Consider the following 27160-nt stretch of genomic DNA (forward strand, 5'->3'; position numbering starts at 1 on the left):
CTGGGTGAGGTCTGGTTGAGGGGGACAACCAACTCTATAAAACCAATTCCATTTCGCTGTAAAGTCCAGGGGAGTTCAGGAAGGCGCGGCCCCACACAACCCCTGGAGCCGACCTAACTTCTCTGACTCATGAGTCCCATGGAGAAGGACCGTTGCCAGAAGTGCCTCCCGCCCCCCCCCCCCCCCCCCCCCCCCCGCCCCACTGGCCATTGCTGTCCGCCGTCCCGGTGGCCTCAGGGAACTGTGGGGACGAGGTGGCGCTCCTGTAGGACCCAGCTCTCCGCTGTGCCAGCCTACAAGGCTGTTGCTCTAGCAAAACTCTCCACGCTCGTCTCTTCCCGTCACCAGGGTTCCTTTCCCGTTTGCTCACTCCAGTCTGACCACACACACACGCGTCTCTAAACCTTTCTTCTTTCTTCGGGGCATCTGGGTGACTCAGTCAGTTGAGCGTCCGACTTCAGCTCAGGTCATGATCTTGTGGTTCAGGGGTTCGAGCCCCGTGTCAGGGTTTGTGCTGATGGCTCTGTGCTTTGGACTGTGTCTCCCTCTCTCCCTGCCCCTCCCCTACGTGTACCCGGTCTGTCTCTCAAAAAAAAAAAGTTCTCTCCTTCCTTCAAAACAAAAACCTCTCTTGGACTCCGTACCCTTGTCCCTTCTCCCTGCTACAGTACAATTCCCTGCAAGAATTTTCTGTACTATTTCAACGTCCCCTCCACCCCTGTTCCCACAAACCCACCCCAGGCAGGCCTTCTTTGGCACCACTCAAGGCGACGCTGCTCTCCTCACCAATGACCTTGCTGAGGCAGAGGCACTCGAATCGTCTCCTCCCATGTGAAGTGGGTGCCGTTACTGGAACATTCCTGCATCTGCCAGCCCTGCACAGACCCCCAGGAGAGAAACAACCATTGCTAGTTTGGAAAGCATGGACAGCCTGGCCACTGCCTCCCCTTGGAGAAGACGCGCCCTCAGAGCACACTCTGCTGTTCCCCTAGACTTCTGTGACTCGGAGTGGACCCACAGCCACGGCACTGCTGTCCCTCAGAAGCCGACCAGAAACGCAGAATGTCAGGGGCGCTTGGGTGGCACAGTCGGGTGAGCGTCCGAGTGTCATGATTTCAGTTTCTGAGTTCGAGCCCCACGCTGGGCTCTGTGTGGATGGCCGGGAGCCTGTTGGGATCCTGTCTCTCCTTCTCTCTGCCCCTCCCCTGCTTGTGCACACGTGCATGCACTCTCTCAAGATAAGTAAATAAATTTAAAACAAAACAAAACAAAGAAATGCAGAATTTCAGGCCGCACCCCAGGCCCGCTCGGCCAGAATCCATGTTTCAGGGCAAGCGCAGGGGGGGCTGGTGCACGCTAAGTCCACGATCACCGGCATTCTAGTCCTCACTCTCTAATCGAACCTTTAATTGTCATCAAGGAGATAACTTTGATCTGCCATGTGCCTTATTCTTTTGTTTCTCGGTTGGCTCTGAAGCTGGCGGAAGGTGATGGTGTTCTCCGGCTCCCTCAAACTTCCTAGGCCGGCCTGTGGCCAAAACCTGTGGCCACTGCTCGGTTCTGCCCTGAGCTTGGCGGCTGCACCGGACACGGTTCTGCAAACACATCCGTCACCTGGTTGCCACGTGTCAGTCTCTCCCCACGGCCACTTCCCTCATCTTCGCCAAATTGTCCTCTCCACCCAGGACCCCCTGCTGTGGTGTTCCGGGACCCAACCTGGTTCTCAGCCCCCGCTCCTCAGTCCCGGGCCTCCTGGCCTCTCGCCATCCTCTGTCACCCTCACGCCGACAACCCCCCAGTGTACGTCTGTGGCCCCTCCTCTGCCCCGAATCCAACTGCCTCAGCGACTGGAGAGTCAGGTGGGGACATGGGCATCTCCAAGTGAACATGACCAAAGCCAAATCCTTCATTCGGTGCCACCCCTCACCGTTGCCCCAACGCCGTCCTCTCCGGCAGTGGCCACGCCGTTCTGTGCTCAGGCGCGCGTCCTGAGTTACCTCCGCAAACCGCTAGGGCCTGACCACATGTCCCGCCTGCACCGCTCCTGCGTGGGTCCAAGCCGCCGCCCCCCAACCCGGGGAGCACCGAGGTAACAATTTCCTATTTTGTCTCCCTTCCTCCACTGGTGCCCTGGCCACATGCCACCTGGCTGCTTCCCACTCAGCAGTGAGAATGGTCTTTGGAAAACACACACAGGACCACGTGACTCATCTCCCCAAGCCCAGCACGGGCTTCCCATTTCCCCTGCTGGCGCCCTGGGTCCAGAGTGTTCTCCCCTCACCCCACACCAGCCTGCCTGCGGTTTTTGGAACCTCGCATCCCCCAGGGTGGAGTTTCCCTGCCTGGGGCCCTCCTGGCCCAGGGCTTCGCGTGCGCGCACGTCCCCTCCTGCAGTGGCCGCGCCGGCGCCCCCGTCAGCATAGGCCCTCCCGGACCACACGATCTGAAAGGAGGCCTCCCTCCCACCCCAGCTCCCCTCCTGCTCAGCTGCCATCTGCTCTGTCACTGAGCACTCGTTACACATTCCACATTCGTGTCACAAAGGTCCTTGCTCACGGGGACGGGAACGCCGGGGCGCGGCCTCACTGCCTTCTGCCTGAACGCTGCCTCTCCCTGCCCTCTCTGTCCGCAAACAACCAGGACAGTGGTCGCAGCTCATGCTCTGCTCCCGGCGGGAATTTGTCAAATTAAGCAGACAGGGTGAACAATTCAACCTCTTCCTCTAGAAAAACCACACTGCCACTGGGGAGTCGTTGGTAGGTACATAAAGAGGCTTTAGGAGAACCCAGACAACACTCGGGAGGAACACACTTTCAAAGAAACGGCACAAAACAACAGCACCTGCCTCTACAATAACCCTACTCTGAATGATCAGAAAAGAACGTGTACGTCACACCACAGTAACTTTTGTCCTAGAAATGCAGTCTCTCTGCAAGCCCGGAAGAGAAATCTTGAGTAAATACCTCTCCAAGGATCAAGAACAAATGCACGCCCGGAGCCTTCTGATGCACTGGTTGTACCTTTATTATTTTTACCTCGTTCAATAATAGGTCCGTGATGCAAGGTTACCATACACAGTTAGATAATGTCTGCATTGCACATCTAAGGCTATACAGCAAAAGAACCAGAATTAGTACAAATACAAGAACTATATTTACATTCTGTATACTCAAGCTCCAAACATCGGATCATATTTACATAATAAAACATGAAAATGAAAATCTGAAATTAATAATGTACATTGTTGCTAATGTGCTCAACTCCTTACTGGGGAGAGATCAGTATGCAAAGTCTTGGTTCAAAAAGGCCACGTATGCTCCATGGGTTCTGTTGCGGTGCACGGGGACGGCGAGTAGGGACCCCGACGGGCGGCACCTCGCACGCGAGCAGGCCGACGGACTCCCCCGGGGAGCAGATGCCAGAATGTGCAGCCTGAAAAAAGGGGACTCGGAGACACGTAGACGACACACAACAGCCAGGGTTTGGGAAGAGACCAACCTCAGCTCGGACCTTCTGAGCACAGCTTTTAACATGAAATTTGTATCAATTCTCATTCTTTCCAATTAATGATCACAGGCTTTCCTAAGATTTCATGGGGCTCAAATATGACTTTCATAAATGGCCTTTTGAACAGCAGCAGCAGATAATCTCTCAGCTGGCATTTCCATTTGTTAAGGAAGCACAATCCATACATCCCTGCTACATACAGTAAGGGTCTGGTCACACACATGGGTGTGTCATCACTGGCCACAGGGGACAGCTGCAGTGTGCACGAGCCAGAGCCCTATTTAAAATACATTCAGCAAACCTTCTGTGAGCAGCAGCAGAATTAGTGTTTTCTTTTTAAGGAGCAGGTTAACCATCACATTTTAACAAGGGAACCCAAAGCAAAAATGAAGGACCCGAGTCCAACAGACAAACAAGCGCACCCCATTCCCATCCTGGGGACCCGCGTGGAACGCAGCACAAGGAAATGGAGAGTACCGACAGCTGCCACTCACCAGGTCGCCCGCTCTCTTCCAGTCCAATGTGCAATTAATTACAGTTCTATAAATATACACATACCTTACAAAATTAAATATCCCTGTAAATTAGAACAAGCAGCAGGCAACAAAGTCTTTGCTTTGAAATATGTGCCAGGAGAAGTCCTCTTAAATTTAGATCCCTAAAGACCTTTCACAATGATTTTACCTCACTCCTTCATCTTAAAAGAGCTGTAAAAAAAATACATCAAAAACAGGAGTAGTTGTTAAGTTGTATGCGGCTAAGGGAAAAGAAAAGTAAAACAATAGTGGTTTCTTAGCTGGAAAAATGCCTTCCCCTCCCCTCACAGTGCGCGCCGGAGCACCGTGCGGTGTGCTGGCATCTGGGCACCCCCCACGCTGCCAGCAGCGGCCCGTCCCCAGGCCCCCGCTGTGTGCGGCTGGCCGGCCCGCACAGCCTGGCCCGAGAGCTGGCTGACTCCCGGGCAGGCACAGGGGGCAGGAGGCTGGGGGCCCCGGTTCAGTGTGGGTTGTGAGGCCATACTTTGCTTTGGCAGGAGAAAGGAGGGTGGGGAAGGAGGGGAGGAGAGGATTACTTTCAACTGGCACCCATTTCTCCTTAATGCACCTAAGAGCTTTTTCTTTCTGTTTTTGTTTTGCTTATTTAAAGGAATGCTTTAGGGAAAAAACACAGAAGAAACCCTCAGAAAGTAGTTTCCTTAAATACTAATAGAATATTAATATCATGTTAAATATCATCTTTCCTGCCACCATGGCTTCAGCTAATCCCTCCTAAGTAGTTCCTGCCATAAGTGCTCTCTCAGCTTCACGGGAGGGATGGACCTACCCAGAAAGGGAACATTGATCCCGAAATTGTTCCAACTTCAATCTGAAAATGGGGCACAGGAGGAAGAGGGGCCCCCCATAAGGGCTGTCCTCAGACGGCAGGAAGCGCACCTGCTGGAGACCCTCGCAGGACACACACGGCCTGCTTCCTCAGGAGGCCCTCTTCCCCGGGGGGTGTCATGAACGGCCCAGGCCTACCTGTGCTAATATCCGACACCTGCAAAGCAAAGACTTTCCAAACCAGTTTTGTTTGAGTCAGAAGAAAAACCAAACGTCGTTTCAGTTTCTCACATGATTTTAGTCTCCCTCAGCCCTCCTCGCCTCCCTCTGTCACAGACACAGGGCCCTCTGTCAGACCTCGTGACGAACGGCAGTGGCACCTGGGACTTCACTAAAAGTAATCTTCAAATTTCATCTTCGTCTCCCTGCAACTGCATTTCATTCCAGTCCAGAAGCTGCTAAGCACCGACGGATCCCGGATTTGAGTAACACCACAAGGGCATATCGCGTCTGTTAAGATGATGAAGGAACCTCTAACTACATTAAAAGTCACACACCGCTTAGAAAACAAGTAACGTCATAGTTAATGACCTATGTTTAAGGAGAGGAAAAAAGTTAAAAATCTACTATAGAGTTTTTATTGATCACTCTTCACCTAAGGTCACAGGCTGTGATTTCTATCCTTTCTTTTAGGCTCACCACGATTCACTTTCCCCCTCTTTGCAAGGCAATTGTACCGAAGCCGAGAGACCTGTCCCCAGAGATGAGCCCGAGCGGGAAGTCAGAAGCAAGGGCCAACGTTCGGCGCGCCTGCCGGGCCCTGGCGCACCAGCCCCTGCCCTGGGCTGCCTGAGGCAGAAGGTCGGCCGGACGCCACAGACTCGGCAACTTCACGGCTGGGGGCCCCTCAGGCTCCACAAGGTGGGTGAGGGCAGCTACCTTCCTGAACGCCCGAGGGGCGGTCAGAGGTTTGCGGGAGGGAGGTGAAGGACGCTACAAAACACCCCCGCCCGGTCAACCGGCAAAGCAGCTGGAGGAACCAGGAGGCCTTCTCGTCCCCAGCTCACTCCTAGAAAACTTAACTCTGACTGGCAGCTGAGAGAGAAAGAGGGTCTATCTTCTTCCATGATGGCTCCTGGATGCAACGGCCCTGAACCGTCAGAGAAGCAGACCAGCAGCAGCGAGCTTCCTCCCTTCTCCTCTGGCGACGCTCCCACACGGGACGCAGACAAGCAAGGAGGAGAGGCTGGGCGGACGCAGCGCGAACCACTGGGGGCCTGGCTCAGGCGCACCTCCCCTCTGCCCCCACGTGTCCTTTTGTTGAGTGGTGGGAAGGGGGCGGTTTTAATCCTGGGACCCAGAAGGCAAAGCCTGCCATGTCTGCATACTTATGATTATCAGGGGAGAAGCAGTACTGAAAGTATTTTCAATTTGACAAGAATCACTGAAAATGCCCACTGGGTTCAGAGGGAGACTTCAAGTCTACACTTGAAAGCTACACTCGTTCGATCAAAGGGGGCGAGAAGGATCACAAGGTCACTGCTCAGTGTCACCGTAATTATAAGGGCAACAAAACAAGGACCCTCAGAAGGGGAGTCGCTCCCCCCTTGTGGGACAGTGGCGTACGACATGGCACTAATTCCAAACTGTACCGTCATCACTCATGCCAAGAAGAGAAAGAGGAAATCCTAAGAGAAAACAGCTCACGGGAGCCCTGCTGCGGGGCGCCGCCCTCCTCCCGCTGGCCGCCCGCCCTCACGAGCTGCCGCCAGGCCCCACGGTCCTCTCAGATGCGCTGCCAACGTCCTTGGCCTTCCCCATCTTACAGGGTCAGCGGCAGCCGCTGTTCCAGGCCTGCTAAAAAGTCCCCCCTTCTCTCTTCCACTAAAAGAAAACCGCGTAGCTACGTTCCAAATAGGTTCCAATTTCAGAGAACGCACCTGTGCAGCTTCTAAGCTCACCACCACCTTTTCCCTGGATGGAAAATGCAGGGATTGGCAATGGCAAAAAGAGAGAAGGGAAAAAGATGAAGTTTGTTTCCTTTTAGGTTCCAAAAAAGGCCAGAGGTTTCCCTCCTTAGTCTCTGAAGCCACCCCCCAAAATCAAAGTGATAGCACAAAGAGAAAAAAGAAAAAAAATATTACGTTGCCTTAAAAAACAGACAAAGATATCCAAGGACAGCAGTACAGACATCACAGGTGGTCAGACGGGGACCTATCGTACAAAAGGAAGCCAGTCACGAAAAAATAATTTGGAGACCCACCGGATCCCCTCTGGGTTGTTTGTGTTTGTTCGTTAGTTTTTCTCCCTTTTGTTAGGCCACACGCTATCACCACGGTTCTCAGCACAGGAAAAAAGAAGGACACAGAGCCATGGAGACGGGGACCAGGAGAGCTGCGAAGAGTGCTGACGGGAGGGAAAGCAGCTACGCCACAGGCTTACACACGAGAGGGGCCGTCAAGAATCACAGAGAGAAGTGAGGGGCAACACTTTCTTTATCTCTCGAAGGCGAGTGAGGGCGCTCAGCAGAGTCACTTAGTACTTCGGTTCGCTCGGGCACCTGCGGGACAGTTTTGACCTATAGGTGACAGAGGAAAAGGAGGGATTAGAAAGCTGGATCCAGAGGTCCGTCTCCTCACAGGTCTCTCTCCTCTGCAGTCGCCTCCTTGAGCTTCCTTGCTCCTGTCCGGCACCCAAGGCCCAGGTCCCCAGACTCCCCGAAGAAGCAGGCTAAGCTGTGGTCTTCCCCATTCTGGGCCCCCCGACACACGCCCCTCACGGGCTCAGAGGCTTGATCACAGCCCAGGATACTCCAAGACCCGGAAGGTGCTCACCATCTTCCCTTGACTCAGTCCCACGGACCCAGCTGCAGACCCTTCAGAACAAAATGTCAAGGGGCAACTGGCTGACTCAGTGGGTGGAACATGTGACTACTGATCTCAGGGCTGAGAGTTCAAGCCCCACGCTGGGTGTAGAGATTACTTAAAAAAAAAACCTTGGGAAAAAAAAAGTCAAAGCAGGACATTAACTGGGTACAATGTGACCAGGTCCTCTTAGCCATTCAGGACACCAAGTGACACCTTATGAGGAGCCCAGACTTACACTTCCTCTGTTTTCAATCTACTTTTGGGGAATAAGACTTCCTTCTCAGTTCGCATGGATGTCACTGAGGCCAGAAGCCAAGAGAGGAAGGAAACACAAGGACTTCTTACCGTATTGTGCCAGCGAGCAGTGGGTTAAAGGCATATAACCAGTCGTTCATGTCTTTGTCATTGAGAGCCTGTAAGAGGACCCCGCGATGCTTTGTGCACACAGCAAAGATGTTAGGTGTCTGAAAGAGACACAGGCAGATGGGAAGGTTACAATGGCTGCTGACAATGGGGACCGCCCGGCCATACTCAGACGTGTCCAGCACTGCATACTGAAGGTTCAGTGAGACCAGACATGTAGGAGATGATGCCACGCCACACAACAGAGAGTTCAGAACTCAGAAGGGAAGGGCACATGGCGGCATTAAAAAGCCAAGAGACAGGACTGACCTTCACCATGGCCTGCTGGTCCTCACTGTATTCCACCTGTGCTGTGGACAGGTTAATGATGCCACGCTCCACTGGGTCTTTGTCGCTGTTATAGATGAAGACATAAGGGCGACGGACCACGACGAAATGTTTCGCCCAGTTGCTATAAAGTGGCTCCTTGAAATGCAGGTATCCTTTCTTAGAGACCACAGAGCTAAAAAGGACAGTACAAGAGAGGTTGGTTTCTCACAAAAGGAAGTAATCATGGCCTGAGGACCATGAAAATACATCTCACCAGGACCCAGTCCCTACGATGGACAAAACAGGTAAAAGATCTGTGTGGCCTAGAATCTTCTCTGCTCAAGTAATAGTGCAAACAGCACAAAGCGCCACCACAGCAGATGCCTTGCAAGACACAGGTGGAGCAGGGCCCCAGCACAGCTCTCTCCTCCCACGTTCCATTGGCATCAGACAGGAAGAGCCACCTCATGTCCAAGGGCAGAGAGCAAACTACTGCTGATTTAACTTTTATACCTGGAATCCCTGGTCGGTACAGTACTCACCCTGGTCTAATTTCTTCAATATCTGGAACAAGATTGAGAAATTCATTTTTTCCTGCTCGGGCCAAATAGGGCGTTTCCACAGTTGGGACGATCTGAAACTGTTCGAATTCTGGGCAGGGACTAGAGGCCCGGGAATTGGCTTCTGGGGTCCTTTAAAAGAGAGAGGGGTTAGGGTAACAAGGAGCTTCAGCAAGGTCAACGCATAACTCACCAGGAGGAACAAGACCGCCCTTAACAGCAGGGGCCTTGCGGACATCAGCTGCGGACAGCTCAGCTGAGGCGACAAGCTGCTGTTAGAAATTAGCTCCAAATTCATCCTGCAGAAGCTACGAAAGTCACCACCAAATCACGCAGTCCCTCTTCCTACTCTGAAGCCCTCCGAACAGGAGCGTCTTGGGCACGGACTCCATTCCCGCACAGTTTCTACTTAGTCCCAAAGTCACAATTAGGGCAATGGTCCTCCAAGTGCAGTCCCTGACCAGCAGCATCAAGCTCACCTGGGAACCTGATAGAAATTCACAGTCTCGGGCTCCCAGCCAGATGTACCGAATCAGAAATGCTGGGCAGAGCTCAGCCACCTGCACTTTAATAAGCCTCCCAGGCGACACTGACGTGCACTCGCGTCTGCGGCCCACTGCTCTGAGGGCCTGGCAGAGAAAGCTCGCGAGCGGGAAGAACGGCGAGGCCGAGCGGCGCCGCGGCGCCCAGCTGGCCCGGGGCCAGGTCTGCTGCACGGAGCGTGCCTGTGCCCCGCACTGCGACTTGTCCTCGCAGAGCAGCTTGGCCTGATGCCGCCTATTCCAGCAATTCTAAAATTTCTTAACACTTCACCGCTTCGAGAGAAGCGGTCAGTTAACAACTGACGACAGGTCACATTTAGGGGGCAGTGCTTTTTTTTTCCTCAGTGGCACATAAAATGCTGTTATGGTTGATGACATCCTCAATTCAATTAAACTGCCTGGTTGTGTCATTTTCTCTGCAGTGGTCAACTGTGGCAGCGCTGGTGCCGCAGGGCAGGCAGCTGGGCGGAACCCCCGGGCTCTGACAGGTGAGCACGGTGCACCGGGCCGGGCACAGGAGTTTGCTGGTGAGTTGCAAAGACGTGAGTACAGTGACGACTCATGGAATCTAGACTAAATTTGTCTCTGTTATTCTTACCAACATGTTTTGTTGTGTCATCAGAATATTTTTTCCAAAGTAGTTTCAAACTGTTTTCCCCACAGTGAGGTCTCCTCTGTCTGATATGACTGGGGAGCCCAGCATGGGGGGGCATGGAAGGCCAACATGAGTAGAGAGGGATTCCGAAGAGGAACCGAGGGTTTTCAGGCAGAAAGCTGCTGAGGCTCAGTGTCAGAAGGAGCAGGCGCGTCTTCCCAGGACTGCGATGCCCAGAAAAGGCTGCCACATCCTTCCGAGTGCTGCCGAGATGGATGGTCCTGCCCTCAGCTGAGCACCACTGAGCTCTAGGAAGGCTGGCATTTGCAGGGTTCTTAGATTAGCTTCTCTCAGTGAAGTCTGAGTACTTGCCTTTTTTTCTTAAGTTTATATTTATTTATTTTTAGTAGTCTCTACTACCAATGTGGGGCTCAAACTCACGACTCCAAGATCAAGAGTTATATCCTCCACCAACTGAGCCAGCCAGGCATCCCTTTTATTGTATTTTATTGTTTGTTTTTTTTTTAATGTTTTATTTCTTTCTTTTTTAAAAAAATTTTTTAACGTTTTTTATTTATTTCTAGGAGAGAGAGAGAGAGAGAGAGAGAGAGAGAGAGACAGCATGAGCAGGGGAGGGTCAGAGAGAAAGGGAGGTACGGAATCTGAAACAGGCTCCAGGCTCTGAGCTGGCAGTCAGCACAGGGCCCAACGCGGGGCTCAAACCCACGAACCGTGAGATTGTGACCTGAGCCGAAGTTGGACGCTTAACCGACTGAGCCACTCAGGCGCCCCTTTTATTTTTTTTATTAAAAAAATTTTTTGAATGTTTATATATTTATTTTTCTAATGCCTAATTATTCTCTCTGCAGGGGCAGAGAGAAGAGACACAGAATCTGAAGCAGGCTCCAGGCTCTGAGCTGTCAGCACAGAGCCTCATGTGGGGCTAGAACTCACGAACCGTGAGATCATGACCTGAGCCCAAGTCAGATACTTAACCAATTGAGCCACCCAGGAACCCCTTATTTATTTCTTTTAAAGTAAATGAGGTTACTTACTTCTGGTCCAGAGAGTTGCTCCGAACTTCTACCAGCGAAGGGCAGGTGGAGGAGGGAGTGAGTGTGGCACTGCTGAAGCTGGACACAGACGGGTCCCGTCCAAGAGGAGAGATATCGGATAGCTGGAGGCGAACACGAGACAGCAAGTGAGAGTCAGCTGGGAGAATACAACGTCTCTGCAGTGAGGAGCTGTGATGTATGTACGTATGTACATATGTACGTACTTATTTTTTTTTTTTAAGACTTGCAAATATTGTATGGCCAGAGTGTCACAGTAGGACTCATCTACAAAAGAGGCAAGGCTGGCTTTTTATTTTGTGACTGTCCTCCTGCGTTAATTGACTGTCTCTCTGAGCCCAGCACTTAGAACAGGCACTATTCTAAGAATATGGCAGAGGCCCTGCCCTGCCGGAGCTTCCATTCTAAATAGAGAAGGCTGACAACAAACAAATCCACAAACACTCTGAGAAGTGTCAGGTGTAGGCCTATGATCCAGTGGTTCTACTACTATTTACCCAAGGAAAATGGAAACACTAATTCAAAAAGATATATGCACACCTAGGCTCACTGCAGCATTATCTACACTAGCCAAAAGTGTCTGTCAATAGATGATGAGTAAAGAAGATGCAGTATGTATACACAATGCAGTGTTGCTCAGCCATAAAAATGAATGACATCTTGCCATCTGTGACAAGATAGATGGACCCAGAGGGTATTACGCTAAGTGAAATATGACAGAGAAAGACAAATACCATATAATTTGACTTATATGTGCAACCTAAAAAACAAAAACAAAAAAAACCAAACAGACTTTTAAATACAGAGAACAAAAGGAGGGGAGGTGGGTCAGGGGATGGGTGAAAAAGATGAAGGGGATTAAGAGGTACAGACTTCCAATTATAAAATAAATAAGAGGCGCCTGGGTGGCTCAGTCGATTGAGCTTCCGACTACAGCTCAGGTCATGATCCTGTGGTTCACGGGTTCAAGCCCTCCGTTGGGCTCTGTGCTGACAGCTCAGAGCCTGGAGCCTGCTTCGGACTCTGTGTCTCCCTCTCTCCCTGCCCCTCCCCAGCGCTCTCTCTCAAAAATAAACAAACATTAAAAAAATTTATAGGGCACCTGGCTGGCTCAGTCAGTTAAGCATGAGATTTTGGCTCAGGTCATGATCTCTCAGATCATGGGTTCAAGCCCCACGTCGGGCTTTGTGCAGACACCTCGGAGTCTGGCGCTAGCTTCGGATTCTGTTTCCCTCTCTGTGTCCCCTCCCCCACTCACGCTCTCTCTCAAAAAATAAAGATAAAAAAGCTTTTTTAAAATAAGTCACAGAGATGACAAGTGCAGCACGGGGAACACAGTCAATGACACTGTGGTAACATCTGATGGTGACGGATGGGGGCTACACTTACAATCGTGGTGAGCAGCGAGCGATGTACAGAGTTATTCAATCACTAAGTTGTAAACCTGAGGCTAATGTAACACTGTATGTCAATTATACTTCAATGAGGAAAGTGCCAGATAGCAGGAAGTGTTACAGCAAAAAATAAAGCAGGGAAAGAGGTCAGAAAGTTTCAGGAGTTGCTGCCTTTAGGTAGGGTGGTGAAGGAGTCAATATTTGAGCAGAAAAATGAAAAAGATAAGGGAGCCTATCATGGGAACTTCTGGAAGAAGACTATTCCAAGGAAAGGGTCAGCAAGGGTGCAGAGATCTGCTGGGCGGGGATGAAGCTGGAGCGTCTAAGGAACAGCAAGAAAGGTCAAGGTAACGAGAACAGAGTGAATGCTGGAGAGGCTCTTTAAAGACTTCACCCCACTTGTCAAAAGCAACAACATTATGCCACCAAGAACCTCAGGAGCTGTGGTGCCGTGTCCTGCAGTGACGTACCAGCCCCTACAGGGTCTTCTCTGAGGGAGTCAGAGGAAAGCCAAAACGCTTCCCATCTGACCACACCCTAGGAGACACAGGGGAGTACTTTTACCTTCAGAAGTCCGTGTTCGGACTCTAAAAACTGAAGTGAATACAAAGGCAGATGTGTCCTCCGTCCTCAAACACGATGCCACACCCGTCGGAAGGCACCTGAAAGCAGGGAGACCTGGGAGAGGAGATGTGAGCTCACCTTACAGTCACTGACGCTGCCGTGCAGCTGGCTGAACTCCCGGTTGAAAGTGTGCGTGAGAAGTTGCAGGCACTGGGGACAGAAAGGCAAGTGTAAGCGTCAGTGGTGAAATGAAGCCCTGGATGCAAGGCAGGAAGAGAAATAACAGGCCTAAGGCCCACAGTGGGGCTCAGGTGCTGACCAAACACCTGACTCTAGAAATGAAATACAAATATAGCAAGGGAAGCCTGGCATGTGCCTGAAGAGGAAGATAAATTAAGTGGATTAAAAAAAGCCATTGTCAAGACTACAAAAGTGAGTGGCTGCCACCAGCACAGTTTAAAGCAACAGCCCCCCTTCTGATCCGTCCCAGCACTAGAGGGCGTGGAGGCCTCCAGTTGGACATATTTTCCTAAACCAACCAGGAGACCATTCAGTTATTGAAATGACATGCCGCCAAAGGGCCCCCACCCCCCTCAATTTCTATATTCCACTCTTGGCCAGCTGCCCAGGCTCCATTCGCCAGGGCGTCCTCCTCCCCAACCCCTCTGCCCTCCCCCACCCTATCCAGGCAACACGGGGTGCCGGTGTCTCTTCCGTGACTGCTCTTCCTCCTCACTCTGCAGCCTCCGGCCTCAACTGAGACCCGCACCATCCCCCTCTGGGTCACCGTGATAAAGAGCTCTGTGTGCCGCGAGCCTCTCCTCACCACACACCCACCCTCTTTCCTGCTGCCACGGGAGTCTTCCTAAAATGTGAATACCTGTTTAAAATACTTCTGCATCACCCTCAGGACACTCTGAACTCCAGTCCAGTCCACAGACGCCACAGGATCGGGCCCTGCCTCACGACACTGACTCCATCTCCTGCCCCGGCCCACGATGCCCACGTGATTCCCCAGCGCAGCCGGTGCAGCACACGAGGCTCGCATTGGTGCCACCTTTCAAGGTCAGCTCACCAGCACTGGCCCATCGAGGCCACTCCTCTGGCTCCCCCAGATTGCAGACACACACCTCTACTGCATGCTTGTCACCCGGTTCCCTGCGAGCTCAGTATGGAGAGCAACTGCGTCTTCTTCTACCTCCCCAGCTAGCACAGGCCCCGAAGCAGAGGCCCCCAAAGAAGGTGGAAAATGGAAACTCCACCTGGCTCACGCGGTCTCACGGGGGTAAATGCTCAGCAGAGAGAAAGGGAGGCACACCTTGGTAGCCAGCTCCTTCTCTCGATCCACCAGGCTTTCAATGTCCGTGGAGTCGTAGCCGCTGCTCTCGCTGGGGGTGATGGCACTTTCAAAGGTGGTGGTAGAGATCTGAGAGGAGATGCTGGTGGAGGTGCTAAGGGTCCCGCTGCTGAGGCTGGGGGACAAGGAGTCACTCAGGGATTTGGGGATGCTGTCACCAAGTCTCTCACGCAGCAGCAGGAAGTGGCGAGTCTTCTCCACCTAAGAAGATCAACACAATGGCCTCAGCAAACACAAAGCTCGTTAAGATCATATTGTGCTTCCACGACAATCGAAAGCTGAAAAGCCAGGATCACACAGAGCAGGTGAGCGTGTGACCCACACTTTGGGAGTCGTGCCCAAGAGTCCCGCTGAGGGTCTCCTGCCCTCGGATACCTCGTGCAGGAGCTCCAGCTTCTCTAACTCCCACTGGTGCTCAAGGATGAGGCTGTCCCCGCGGGGCCGCCAGCCTGCTAAGTTCTCTTCTCCCCGCACGTATGCCACCGACGTATCCAAGATTTTTCTCCTCCTCCTCTGCATGCCTGGGGCAAGAGACGGAAGTCTTTATTCAGAGAAAAATCTGATTCCATTTTTAGCTCAAAACACATTAATAATTCATACACATGGCACACGAAGACACTGAATCAGATACCTTGGATTTTGTTTATTACTGATAATTCACCCCCTTTTCCCTAAAGCAATTTTCTGAACCTCTTTTAAAACTGAGTTTTATATTCTTTGATAATTATGATGACTGTAACACAACCTGAGAAAATGCCCAAGTTATTATGTTACGTGAAAACACAGAATGAACAATTGTCCGTAACCTATGGTTCCAAATACATATACAAAAACACACCCATACGAAGAAAGTAGAGAAGGACCATTCCTGTGCCCCCTGCACACACACCCCAGTCAGGAGCTCAGTTAGGATGGCAGACGGCAGACAGCTTCAGCCCCATCATTTCCCATTAATTTCTAAAAATATACTGTTTTTACATATAAAAGACACAAATTTATGTTAATTAAAAACATTTCTCAAGGAAGTATGTGGACACTCATTAGCTGCTACTGGGACTTGGATTCATACTCAGTCTTTTTCTAAATCTACATCTTAACTGTGGGTCCTGATCTTTCCCCATAGATGTTCTTTAAAATGATATAATCTCACCTTAATCAAATGTTATTTAATTTTTTTTTTTTAATATTTTTATTTCTAGGAGAGAGAGAGAGACAGCATAAGCAGGGGAGGGTCAGAGAGAGAGGGAGTCACAGACTCTGAAATAGGCTCCAGGCTCTGAGCTGGCAGTCAGCACAGAGCCCGACGCGGGGCTCGAATCCAAGAACCGCGAGATCATGACCTAAGCGAAAGTCGGACGCTTAACCGACTAAGCCACCCAGGCGCCCCATTATTTAATTTATTTTTAAGTTTACTTATTTAGTTTGAGAGAGATAGAGACAGGGTGAGTGCGGGAGGGCCAGACAGACAGGGAGGGAGAGAGAAAGAGAATCCCAAGCAGGCTCTGTGCTGCCAACGCAGAGCCCGATGTGGGACTCGAACTCACAAAACTGAGAGATCATGACCTAAGGTAAAATCAAAAGTCGGATGCTTAACCGACTGAGCCACCCAGGCGCCCCTCAAATGTTTTTCAAAAACCCTGATTTTTGGGATGCCTGGGTGGCTCAGTCAGTTAAGTGACCATTTTCAGCTCAGGTCATGATCTCGTGGTTCATGAGTTCGAGCCCCGCACTGGGCTCTGTGCTGACAGCTCAGAGCCTGGAGCCTGCTTCGGATTCTGTGTCTCCCTCTCTCTCTGCCCCTCCCCCATTCATGCTCTGTCTCTCTCTCTCAAAATAAATAAACATTTAAAAAAAAAACCCTGATTTTTGTCCATGTTCCAGCTTATCAACCTAGAAATGCAAAGGGCTGCTGAAGACCACCAAGCCAGAGGAGCAATAGCAGCCCAAAGAGACCTCCAAAAGGACACAGGAAAATTCAGCTGAAGAACCTGTCTTCCGAGGGCCCATGGAGTTCAAGTTCTAGCCTGACAACACCTGTGAAGTCACACTACCAGGTTACCATTGGGGATAGAGTGGAGAGAGAAATGGTTACGAGGTCTGGCAAGCCAAATTCATTCTAACACACTCAAAGTTTTTATAATACGCTAAAACCTCATTACATTTTGTTCAGTACAGTTTTTGTAACTGTTCTGCAGGTCATAAACGAAACAGTGTTGTTACTCAGAACAAGGTAACTCCTACCACCATCAAAAAATTGGCTTACAAAATATACATGGTTTCTAAAAAATTTTCCTACTTATATAGGATAGATTTTGACAGAAAATAGTCCAAACACAGGCAAAGATAACCATCACCTCCCCGACCCACAAAGGCTTACCTGGACTACCTGTGTCTGCCATTTTGCATAAACTGAGTTCATAAATTCCAGTGACGCGATTGCTATTTGAATTAAAACAAACACTTGTTTAACTTCTCACAGCACAAAACCAGAGAAATCTCAATTCTCTCTACTTAAAACACGGTCTCTTCTGGGGGGAACTGCAGCCTCCCCTTAAATAAAATTACAGACATTTCCTGTTTCTTTTCTTATTCTGAACTTAGGAAGTATATTTTTCGTAGGAGGAGTTTGTTTTCATCCCAATCGTTTGAATTACTTCGAAGGATGAATAAAATTGAATGATAAACCCAAAAGTTTATAATACAAAGATAAAAATTAATTTTTTTTTTTCTTACCACGAGAGACAAGTTGGGGGCAGGGCAAAGTCTGACCAGAATGAAATGATAAACATCGACTACAGAGGCATGTGACGTGGAAGGTTCTGAACCCTCCACTGTGTTAGTAACGCATATATTTTTTTAAGTTTATTTATTTATTCTGAGAAAGAGCGCATGTGCACATGGGTGTCGGGGAGGAACAGAGAGGAGACTCTCAAGCAGGCTCCATACTGTCAGCACAGAGCCTGACACAGGGCTTGATCTCTCGAACTGTGAGATCATGACCTGAGCCGAAATCAAGAGTCAGATGCTTAATGACTGAGCCACCCTGGCACCCCTGTAACATGAGCTTTTTTAAGCTGAGTGGGGATGCACAGGTATTCTCTGTAGTAGTCTTCCGAATTTCTATAGATCTTAAATATGAATCAATCTTTAAAAGAAGAACATCCCAATGGTAATCAGTCAGAAATAATGACATCTAAAGAACATTTAGTCCCTGCAAAACAGTTCTTTGAGTGTTCACAATGTAACACTCTTCCTTCCTTCACACACTCGTCTCTCCATCAGTATTCCATTAAATGCCAACATCTAAAAGTTACTGCACTTTAGGCATCTGGTTGTAAGCTAACCCCGCAACAGCAGGCCAGGGACACTGAGGGCTCTGCTGGCTCTGTAGTGGGCAAATCAAATGGAAACTAATCTTGTCTCAGAAACTTACGAGTCTGGTGACTTTGAGTAGCCGCTGCCAAAGAGGCTGCGCAGAGAGCGTGGCGGCGAGATCTTGGCGTCCCGGGAGTAGAAGACCATGCACACGTCTTTGGTGATGACCGCTGGCTGGATGCAGTGGTCCAGCTGCAAGCAGAAAGGGGGGTGGGGGGGCTCCGATTAAACGCAGACGCAGCACCTGGGGCAGGAGTCTGTGCACGGCCACAGCTGGAAAGCTGGTCCCAGATGTGGGGCGGGAAGACTTCAGCTCTACCAGTTATTTCAACCGCAACTCAGCAGATAATATGTGCGAGATTAGGCAGTAGTCCTTGCACCTGCTTTATTTTTCTAATATTTTTTAAAGTTTTTTTTCTGTAGGGGCACCTGGGTGGCTCAGTCGGTTAAGCGTCCGACTTCAGCTCAGGTCATGATCTCACGGCTCGTGGGTTCGAACCCCATGTCGGGCTCTGTGCTGACAGCTAGCTCAGAGCCTGGAGCCTGTTTCGGATTCTGCGTCTCCCCCTCTCTCTGCTCCCCTGCTCATGCTGTCTCACTCTCTCTCTCTCAGAAATAAAGAAAACATTAAAAACGTTAAAAAAAAAAGTTTTTTTCTGTAATAATGGCTAATGTTTATTATTGATTATGTGCCAACCACTGTTCTAAATGCTCATGTATGATCTCTCCATACCTTTCTGAGGGAGATGCCATTATTTTTATGCTGTTTAAGAAATGAGGGAACTGAGGCAGAGAGAGATGAAGTCTCTGTGTAAGGACATGCTGGCAGTAAGCGGCTGCACAGGGATCTGAACTCAGAGGGGCTGGTTCCACGGTCTGTGCTGTTAACTGCCACTGGCCTCTGCCCACAACTGCAAACACAGAGGCCAAGTTTTCTTAAGCTCATACCTTCCTTGAAGAATGGTGATTAGGCTACTAAAACTGATGCTATAATAGAAATCATAGGACTTTTTTAAAAAAAATTAGGGGCGCCTGGGTGGCTCAGTCGGTTAAGCATCTGACTTCGGCTCAGGTCATGATCTCACAGTTCGTGGGTTCGAGCCCCACGTCGGGCTCTGTGCTGATAGCTCAGAGCCTGGAGCCTGTTTCACATTCTGTGTCTCCCACTCTCTCTGACCCTCCTCTGCTCATGCTGTCTCTCCCTCTAAGAAATAAATAAAACATTAAAAAAAAATTATTTGTTACTATTTTTTTTAGTAATCTCTACACCCAACATGGGGCTCAAACTCACGACTGCAAGATCAAGAGTCGCAACCTCTTCTGAGCCAGCCGGGCACCCCATCGTATGACTTTTTGATTAAATAGAGACTAGGAACAGAATCTCCCACAACCAGAACGGCAGCAAATAGTTGACAAAAATCAGTCAAATCATTCCTCTTCATCTCCTGTGGTCATCTGCCCACTGCTCATGTGTGACCATTCAAGTTCAGAGTCTCCTCACCTCTAGGTATGCTGACAAGGTCATGTAGATCTTTTCCCCATAGGGTGTCACGCGGTTCAGAAGGAGAGAGTTATGGAGGGAGCTGTCCCACACAGCATCGAAACGGTAGAAGGTCCTAAGGTCAGAAAGGCAAGAGGGAATTATCCAAAGAAGTGAAGTCACCTTAGTTCAGGTACTATTACTGTCAGTAATGCTACCGAATCCTACACCAACACACACTTTCAATATATCAAAATCTAACAACAGAGTGGGGCTTTTATCCCCGGGAGGAAAAGGCCCCATTTCTCACCCCACCCGCTGTGCAGGGCGCTCAGCTATGCCTTTTTTTCCCCCTTGACAAGCCTGCCTTTCTGCCTATAAACATAAAAATAGATCAATCAGAGAGATTAAGATGAAAAGGATAAGTGGGTATGGACAGAAACTAAAGGAAGAAAGCCTAAGTAAGCTCCTCCATCAGTCAACAAAGAGAGAGGGAAGCAAATCCTCAGCAGCTTGGAAGCCTGTCTTCACATCACAATCTGCTTCTGCTGAGCCTCTGAAATGTCACAGATCTACCTGAGAAGACTGATGGAGGAAACAGGTAGAATAATTTAAGTACAGGGAGTCTTATTTTAAATTAAAAAACAAGCAGTTATCCTTAGCTGATGTTTTTCAGTAAAAGAATGATTTTAAAGCAGAGCTCGACAACTACTTTTTGTTACTTTTCAAAAAAGAATCCACATGAAAACCAATCTTACATTTAAATACCTGGAAGCTTGATTTAATAAATACCTATAACTTTTTAAAGTTGTTCTAGTATCTTCTTCCCTTCCTCCTGGTAAAACCCGGTAGACCCGACCTGACACCGGTTCTGGCCATTCTGCAGTCTCAGCTGAAGCACGTGCTGAATTACAAACCAGCTGCCGACTGCCCGCAGTCCCCCCAAGCCACCCCCTCCCCCCCAGCCCCGTAGCAAGCAAGTGTCTACCTCTGACAGTGCGGGTCCCACCACTGCTGGCTCTCACCCGATTCGGGTAGAAAGAGCTTCTGCACGCTCTGCGTCCTGCCCGATACACTCCTCCTAGCTCCTTCCCAAATGGTAACCTTGCTATTGCTGTCTTTTCTAGATTTCCTATGACAAATAACTGGCATATTTTCTCTCTAAACACACGCCCGTGTTGCCTTCTCCTGAAACAGTCGAGAGATAACAATTCACTTCTAAAAGAACTCCCTAGCCACACCTCCTCCTCTGCCTGCCAGGGTGTGAAGCCTGACCAGTTCACCCTGTAGCTGCTTCTACATAAGTCTTCTCAAGTACCTGACACTCTCCCAAACGTCTAGCTGTTGATGCAGTGTGGATGGGTCAGGAAAACACAAAGACACCAAAGGAACACAGAACAATTAACACGACAGAGACAGATGAAGCAACGAACGGACTCAAAAAGCAACCACAAGGAAGGACGGTAGGGGTCCTCCACGGCTCCTGGGCTCAGCAGAGAACACTTTATGCATCCACGACGCCCTGATTCAAAGAATTTATTTTGGCTAAAAAGACAAATTCTAATACTGGGTGGTCAAAAGCACTATTTGGGCAGAAGCTCCCTGAGAGCTCTGTCACCTGAGACTTCGCTTTTATTGTGTCTCCGTGTGTATCGAGGTACCTGGAAGGGGGCCCGTCTGTTGTATCACAAGGTCTGGACACACCTGTGCTGAAGTGGAATGAACCCACTTCTTAGAGCGAGGGTATTTATGACTCTGGAGAAGCCGGCAGAAGTCTCTGTCACTGCTGCCTATAATCTGTGACCGTTAAAGTTTCACACCAGGACTTAGCACCTCCCAGTGCCAATATTTAGAGTTCATGGCTCTCTTTCAACTGGGGCAAACATTTTGAATTTGTGAAAGAAAAAGCCTTTTCATTTCTGTTTTCAGGCTGGGTTTTCTCACTTAACCTAAGGAGGAAATTTCAGTGGTAGAAACTTGGCTAACAAAAAGGAATTTTTGACTCCACTAAAATCTTCCTGTATTGTGGGGGGTGGGAGGAGGTGGGTTTTGTTTTGTTTGGCACTTGGGGGTGCTGCAGCCCATTCTTTTGGAATACCCACTGAAGATGGCAATTCTTCAGAGGCAGTTGTTAAGAAACATCACTGGTGAGAAATGTCAAATGAATCAAGGTAGCAAGAGAATTTAGAATTAGAAACAGGGCTGAGTCCTGAGTCGTTTTCCTGTGTGGCTCCTACAGTGGTTAAGAAATGATCCTAAAATGGATTTCTCGAGATGTTCTGAACAAGGGCAGTGCATGTGCATGTGTGCACGCACGTGTGTGTATATCTTTAAAAACCAAACAGACATTTTAGGCTATGTTGATATGTATCACTTCCTTCAGTTTTCTTCCCTAAATTAGATGAAGAGAGATGGGAAAAGACTTCCTTCACTATTGAACCAGGATTTTTTTCTACTGCAAAAGAAGAAAATAAATAGATAAGCCAAGTAGCCCTGACAGCAGAAAGAGAAATGTTTAAAAATAAACAGCCTATTTCTCACAGACTCAGCTGCCCAAATAGCTAAACTGGTCTCTTCTACGGCACAGGACAAAACAAAGACAACAGTGAGTAATTATGCAAAGCTACAGAGCAACAAAACCTTTCAAGCTTCTGACAGAGAGAGGACAGACAAAGAACAGAAAACCCAGCCTGAGATTCCGTGTGAAAGGAGGGGAGGGACGCTCTAATCTGTAATGCAGCGGAGGAAAATTTGAGGGCGCGCAAGAATAAAATGGACAGGTTTAGCCAAGAGAATGAGAGAAGACGAACCCTACCAATCAGTTAAGAAGCTGCGTGTGAAACTATACACATCAGGAAAACCCAGGGAACGAAGGGTGCAGGAGAAGGCGTTGCTCTATCCTCGGTCTGCATGGGGAAGAACTACTAAATTAAAATAGCAGTCCAAGCAACGTAAGACATAAAGCGTTCTGATAAACTAAAATCTTTATGTACAAAAAAGCAAACAAAATACCTAGGAATATCCTTATCAAGAAAGAGCCTGCAAAAACATAGAAAAGGCTTTTGTTAGTGCAGTAGCAGCAGAACAAACAAGACGAGAGAAAAGCAGAAGAGAACAAAAATACATAAAAAAGACCAATTTTCTGCTAAGCCAAGTAAATTCAAGTGGACAATTAACAGAGAACTCCATGGGGCACAATTTGATAGACAGCTTACAATGACATGGGTCCCTCTCTCCTGAAACATTTAGTTAAGGAAAATGCTGGGCACAGAAGGGACAGTAGGGGGTCACCTCTATTAACCCCCCCTCTCTGCAGGTGACTCGGGCTTGGAAGGGGTAGGAAGTTGCTGTGGAGTTAAGGGCAAACCAAATCAATTCAGTAACACAGATGCAGGACTGGGAAGAAAAACTGCGGTGGTCCCTGTTGGTCACAAGCCACCATCAACACACAGAGGTGCTCTCTCATAGATACACGTGCACAGATAACACGTTCTTCAAGTTCACCTTGAAACATTAAACCTTAGGCAAAAAGAACACAAGCTCTTCACCAAATTTCACTTAGCAACTTGCCAAATTAACGTATGCTCTCCATATTCCTAAAACATAAAGACGGATGTCTGTTTCGCACTGAGCATCCTAAACTGGACGGGTACCTCATTCACCTGGTCTGCTCCTTGGAACTGAGTGGTGTGCTTATCAGGTGTCAACAGTATTTGGTCTTGACCTTGGTTATGCAGTTGTGATTATGATTATCTAACTTAATCCATTATTAGGCAACTCAATGAAAGGTGAGGGCAAAAATAATTTTTGTTCAGTGTGAAACAAAATGACATTTAACATTGAAAAGATTTGATAATGCTGAGTTGTTTAGAAAACAGCAGTTAAATTAAGTTTGGGTGTGATCAATGTAAAAAAGAGAAATGTTAAACTTTTAATGACAAATGATTAAAGTTTAGAAGATTTTGCAATTAGATTTTCTTCATAGGTTTCTAGTTCTTGCTCCACAGAATTAAAAATCACAGATGATAAATTATGGGTATGGTTTTGCAAGAAAGATAATCAGAAGTCCAATAAATAGGGCTACAATTAAGGAAAAGGCCTTGGCCCTACAGCAGGAGCTTGACAAGCTCAGGTACATTTATACAACTTAAATTAAAATGTTTAAAGTGCGTATCTTTCTATTTTACTTGACGTGAGGCAACTTTTTTGATTGATCAACTCTATACCTCTGTTGTGAAAGATAAGCTGCTTCTAACAAAAAAGCCAAATTCATCTCCGACTCTATCTGATGCGAGGCTGGGTATGAACCATGACCTCTGAAGGCTGCGTTAACACAGGCAATTCAGCACAACCAGCATTTCAACCCAACATCATCCTTCTCTGTAAGTTTTGCTAAGGAGCCTGGGGAAATTTAAGATTTCTCATAGTTGCAAAGAAAATGTGGTGAATGCTGGCCGGGTATTTGCTATCAACTTGTGGCAGGCGGGGCCACCATGTAGGGTTAGTGCTGACTTCAGAGAAACAGTGTTGTTCACAGTTCCGCCCAGGAATAGACCAGAGGGGGCCAGGGCACACTTCTTTCCCTCTGTACCCCCCGGCCGCCCCACATAGGCACGCTCTGCTACTCAGCCCCTCTCCCTCACAGCATGTGCAGCTCCTCCTGCAGGCAAAAAGCGAACAGACATTTGCTTTTTTCTCTTTCCTCTGCAAAACTATAACACAAGGGAACGATGGAAAAAAAATTATTCCTGGCCCAAACTTTTAATCCCATTTCTGCCGTCCTTTGTCTCATTTTTTCCTCTCTCTCGTCCCAACACAGATGTGAGCAAGTTTTTCAGGAATAGACAAAAGTATCCAGAAGTCCTCCTATAATGCACAGGCAGTGTTCCGAGCCCACCTCCACACACACAGCCACCCATTTCCCAGCCCTCGCTACATAAAGGGCTGGCGTCTCTGTGCGCAGTGACAGACTCCTTTCCTGGGGAGGCATGGGGCCCAGCAGATCCATCTCCCGTCTCACACGGGGGAGCAGACTGGCTAGGTGCCTTATGCACTGTCTGTCATCACTGGATTGGAAAATGGAATTTTGAGGGAAACTAACTTAAAGTTTAAAATAAATTAGAATTCATTATTTATAGCGTATAACCTTGGTGAGGAGAGTTTATATGTATTAATTTATCTCCTTTACGAGTAAACGAAAATGAAAAGCAAACACTGAGAACCCCCCCCGAGCCTATGCCGGCAGCAGCAAAGGTGAACCACAGAGGCCTCGCTCAGCCTGGGAGGACATGTTTCTGACACATAGGACAGACAGACCTTTCCCACAGCAACCACTTCATAGGAGAACACTTAGTCTCAGCAACAATTAATCTGTACTTTTAAAACCTTAGGTAGAATGCTGAATTTTCTTTTTCTGTTCTCATCTCTAAGACTGTGCTGCATCTACTCCAACTCCACTGAGGACAGGATATTTTCACTCTATACTGGACCCACACACACCTATCTCCACAATTATTTACCTTGGAGAGCATGGTGGCAGGGAGGAAAGGGATGTCTGAAGTGAGAAAGGAATTCGTTTCTGCCCCTGCGCAGGAGTCACTGATGAACAAGGAATCTAATGGTGTAGCCCCCGCCTGCACAGGGTGACAGACGACACTGCGTTGGGCCCCTACCTGCTGGAGTTGTGGGAGGATTTCAGGTACTTGGCAGAGATAATATTGAGGGAGAGGATGGCATCAACCGCAGCCTCATCCACTTCGGCCTTATTCCTGATCCGGCCTACAAGAAAGTTAACTGTACTTTAAAAAAATTTTTTTAAGGTTTATTTTTGTGAGGAAGGGGAGGGAGGGAAGGAGGGGCAGAGAGAGAGGGAGACAGAGAATCTGAAGCAGGCTCCAGGCTTTGAGCTGTCAGCACAGAGCCTGATGCAGGGCTCGAACCCACCAACTATGAGATCATGACCTGAGCCAAAGTCAGACGCTTAACTGACGAAGTCACCCAGGTGCTCCTATTCAACTGCACTTCTAACCTTCACTCTCTTCAGGGGCCAACTATACTTCATTTTCTACATTTAAAAACATTAATTCTGTGGCTTCCCCACTGCCAAAGGGGTCTGTGGCAATACAAGATCCAGAACCCTGCCTTGGACTCTAAAGCTTATATGGCTTATCCAGTTTTTTCTTCTCATCAGGTGACCTGGCCATCGGCTTCTAGTCCCTTATTCAAGATGTTTCTGTATGTGGAAAACAAGACAAATGAGAACCCTCTAATTTTTCCCACGTCTGTTAAGATCCTCCTGAATCCTCTCTATTGTTAATTCTCAGCAACGGGTCTTTCTTACTTGCCCTCACTCTGACACTTACTCATCAAACTGCTCTATTAATTTATTATTTTTTAAGTTTATTTATTAATTTAAGTAATCTCTACACTCTGCATGGGGCTTGAACTCATGACTCTGAGACCGAGAGTCGAATGCTCTACTGACTGAGCCCGCCAGGCGCCCCCCACTTGCTTTACACATACATATGCTGTTGCTGTCTCCTCAGCAAAACTGCAGGCTTACAACTGAGCAGACACTTCTCTTATGCTCTCTCAGAACCTCTAAAACAGAGCCATTCCCATGGTAACTGAGTAAAACAGTGGTTGGTTGAGGGCCCACCTGGGTGGCTCAGACGGTTAAATACCCAATTCTTGATTTCGGTTCAGGTCATGATCTGAACATGGTTCATGAGACTGAGCCCTGTGCTGACAGCACAGAGCCCGCTTGGGATTCTCTCTCTCTCCCTCTCTCTCCCTCTCTGACCCTCCCCCAATCACGCTCTCTCTTGCTCTCTCTCTCAAAAATAAATAAATAAGCATTAAAAAAATAATGGTTGGGGGGCGCCTGGGTGGCTTAGTCTGTAAAGCGTCCGACTTTCGCTTGGGTCATGATCTCGCGGTTCGTGGGTTCGAGCCCCGCGTCGGGCTCTGTGCTGACTGCCAGCTCAGAGCCTGGAGCCTGTTTCAGTCTGTGATTCCCTCTCTCTCTGACCCTCCCCTGCTCATGCTGTCTCTCTCTCTGCTAGAAATAAATTAAAAAAATAAAAATTTAAAAAAAAAAAAATGGTTGGTGGAGTAACATATCCCTAATGATGAGAGTTGAGAAACAGAGTAGTTGCAAACTCCAGACCACATATTCCCCAGTATTCCTTCTGCACATTCTCTGTGTTCCTCAAAAAAGCCTGGCTCCGTCCTCAGCTGACGGCACGTACTCACCTACCACCAGCTCACGAACGTCCTTCCAATGGAGCTCACTCCCCTTCTCGTGGATAATGGTCACTGTGATCCTCCGCTGGATGCCCTAGGTAATGGAGCAGGGTGGTAATTTAGCTGGGACAACAAATTAGTTGTTTTCTGGATTGTATGATGTGGGGGTGGGCAAGAGCAGAGGAACAGAGAGGGGGGAAATGCTGTCCCCACTGATACTCTTTTTTTTTTTTTTTTTAACATTTTTTTCTTTTAAATAGGCTCCACACCCAATGTGGGGCTAGAACTCACGACCCTGAGATCAAGTCACATGTTCTACTGAGTGAATCACCTTGGCGCCCTCTCCACTGTTATTCTAAACAAAGGGATCTAGGTCAGGGGTTGAGGAAGAGACAGGTTTTGATATGGCTTTAAGAACAAGTGACCATATGGTGTGACCCAGAATATGAGACCCCCAGCTCCTATGCCTACCTGGGTGATAAGCATTTAAAAAAAATTTTTTTAAGTTTTATTTGTTTCTGAGAGAGAGAGAGAGAGAGAAAGACAGCGTGAACAGGGGAGGGTCAGAGAGAGAGGGAGATACAGGATCTGAAGCAGGCTCCAGGCT

General features: G+C 48.6%; 1 protein-coding gene across 5 annotated transcripts in view; it reads right to left on the reverse strand.

Annotated features, from left to right (window-relative positions):
- Positions 1 to 3004: 3004 nt before the first annotated feature.
- KIF1B (kinesin family member 1B) overlaps positions 3005 to 27160 on the reverse strand; it is a 136918-nt gene continuing 112762 nt past the window's right edge. For all 5 annotated transcript variants that reach the window (XM_039235000.1, XM_039234998.1, XM_039234997.1 and 2 more), the window contains 13 exons: positions 26563 to 26647; positions 24981 to 25086; positions 19330 to 19444; positions 17887 to 18020; positions 16831 to 16892; positions 14829 to 14974; positions 14415 to 14654; positions 13235 to 13306; positions 11121 to 11242; positions 8911 to 9060; positions 8369 to 8561; positions 8042 to 8160; positions 3005 to 7407 (listed from right to left, as the gene is read on the reverse strand). In XM_039235000.1, coding sequence (XP_039090931.1) covers positions 7365 to 7407; positions 8042 to 8160; positions 8369 to 8561; positions 8911 to 9060; positions 11121 to 11242; positions 13235 to 13306; positions 14415 to 14654; positions 14829 to 14974; positions 16831 to 16892; positions 17887 to 18020; positions 19330 to 19444; positions 24981 to 25086; positions 26563 to 26647 — 1587 coding nt within the window. In that variant the 3' untranslated portion in view covers positions 3005 to 7364. The remainder of the gene's footprint in view (positions 7408 to 8041; positions 8161 to 8368; positions 8562 to 8910; positions 9061 to 11120; positions 11243 to 13234; positions 13307 to 14414; positions 14655 to 14828; positions 14975 to 16830; positions 16893 to 17886; positions 18021 to 19329; positions 19445 to 24980; positions 25087 to 26562; positions 26648 to 27160) is intronic.

This window comes from Hyaena hyaena, unplaced genomic scaffold, assembly GCF_003009895.1.
Source record: "Hyaena hyaena isolate Hyena2069 unplaced genomic scaffold, ASM300989v1 scaffold_94, whole genome shotgun sequence".
Classification (NCBI taxonomy): domain Eukaryota; kingdom Metazoa; phylum Chordata; class Mammalia; order Carnivora; family Hyaenidae; genus Hyaena; species Hyaena hyaena.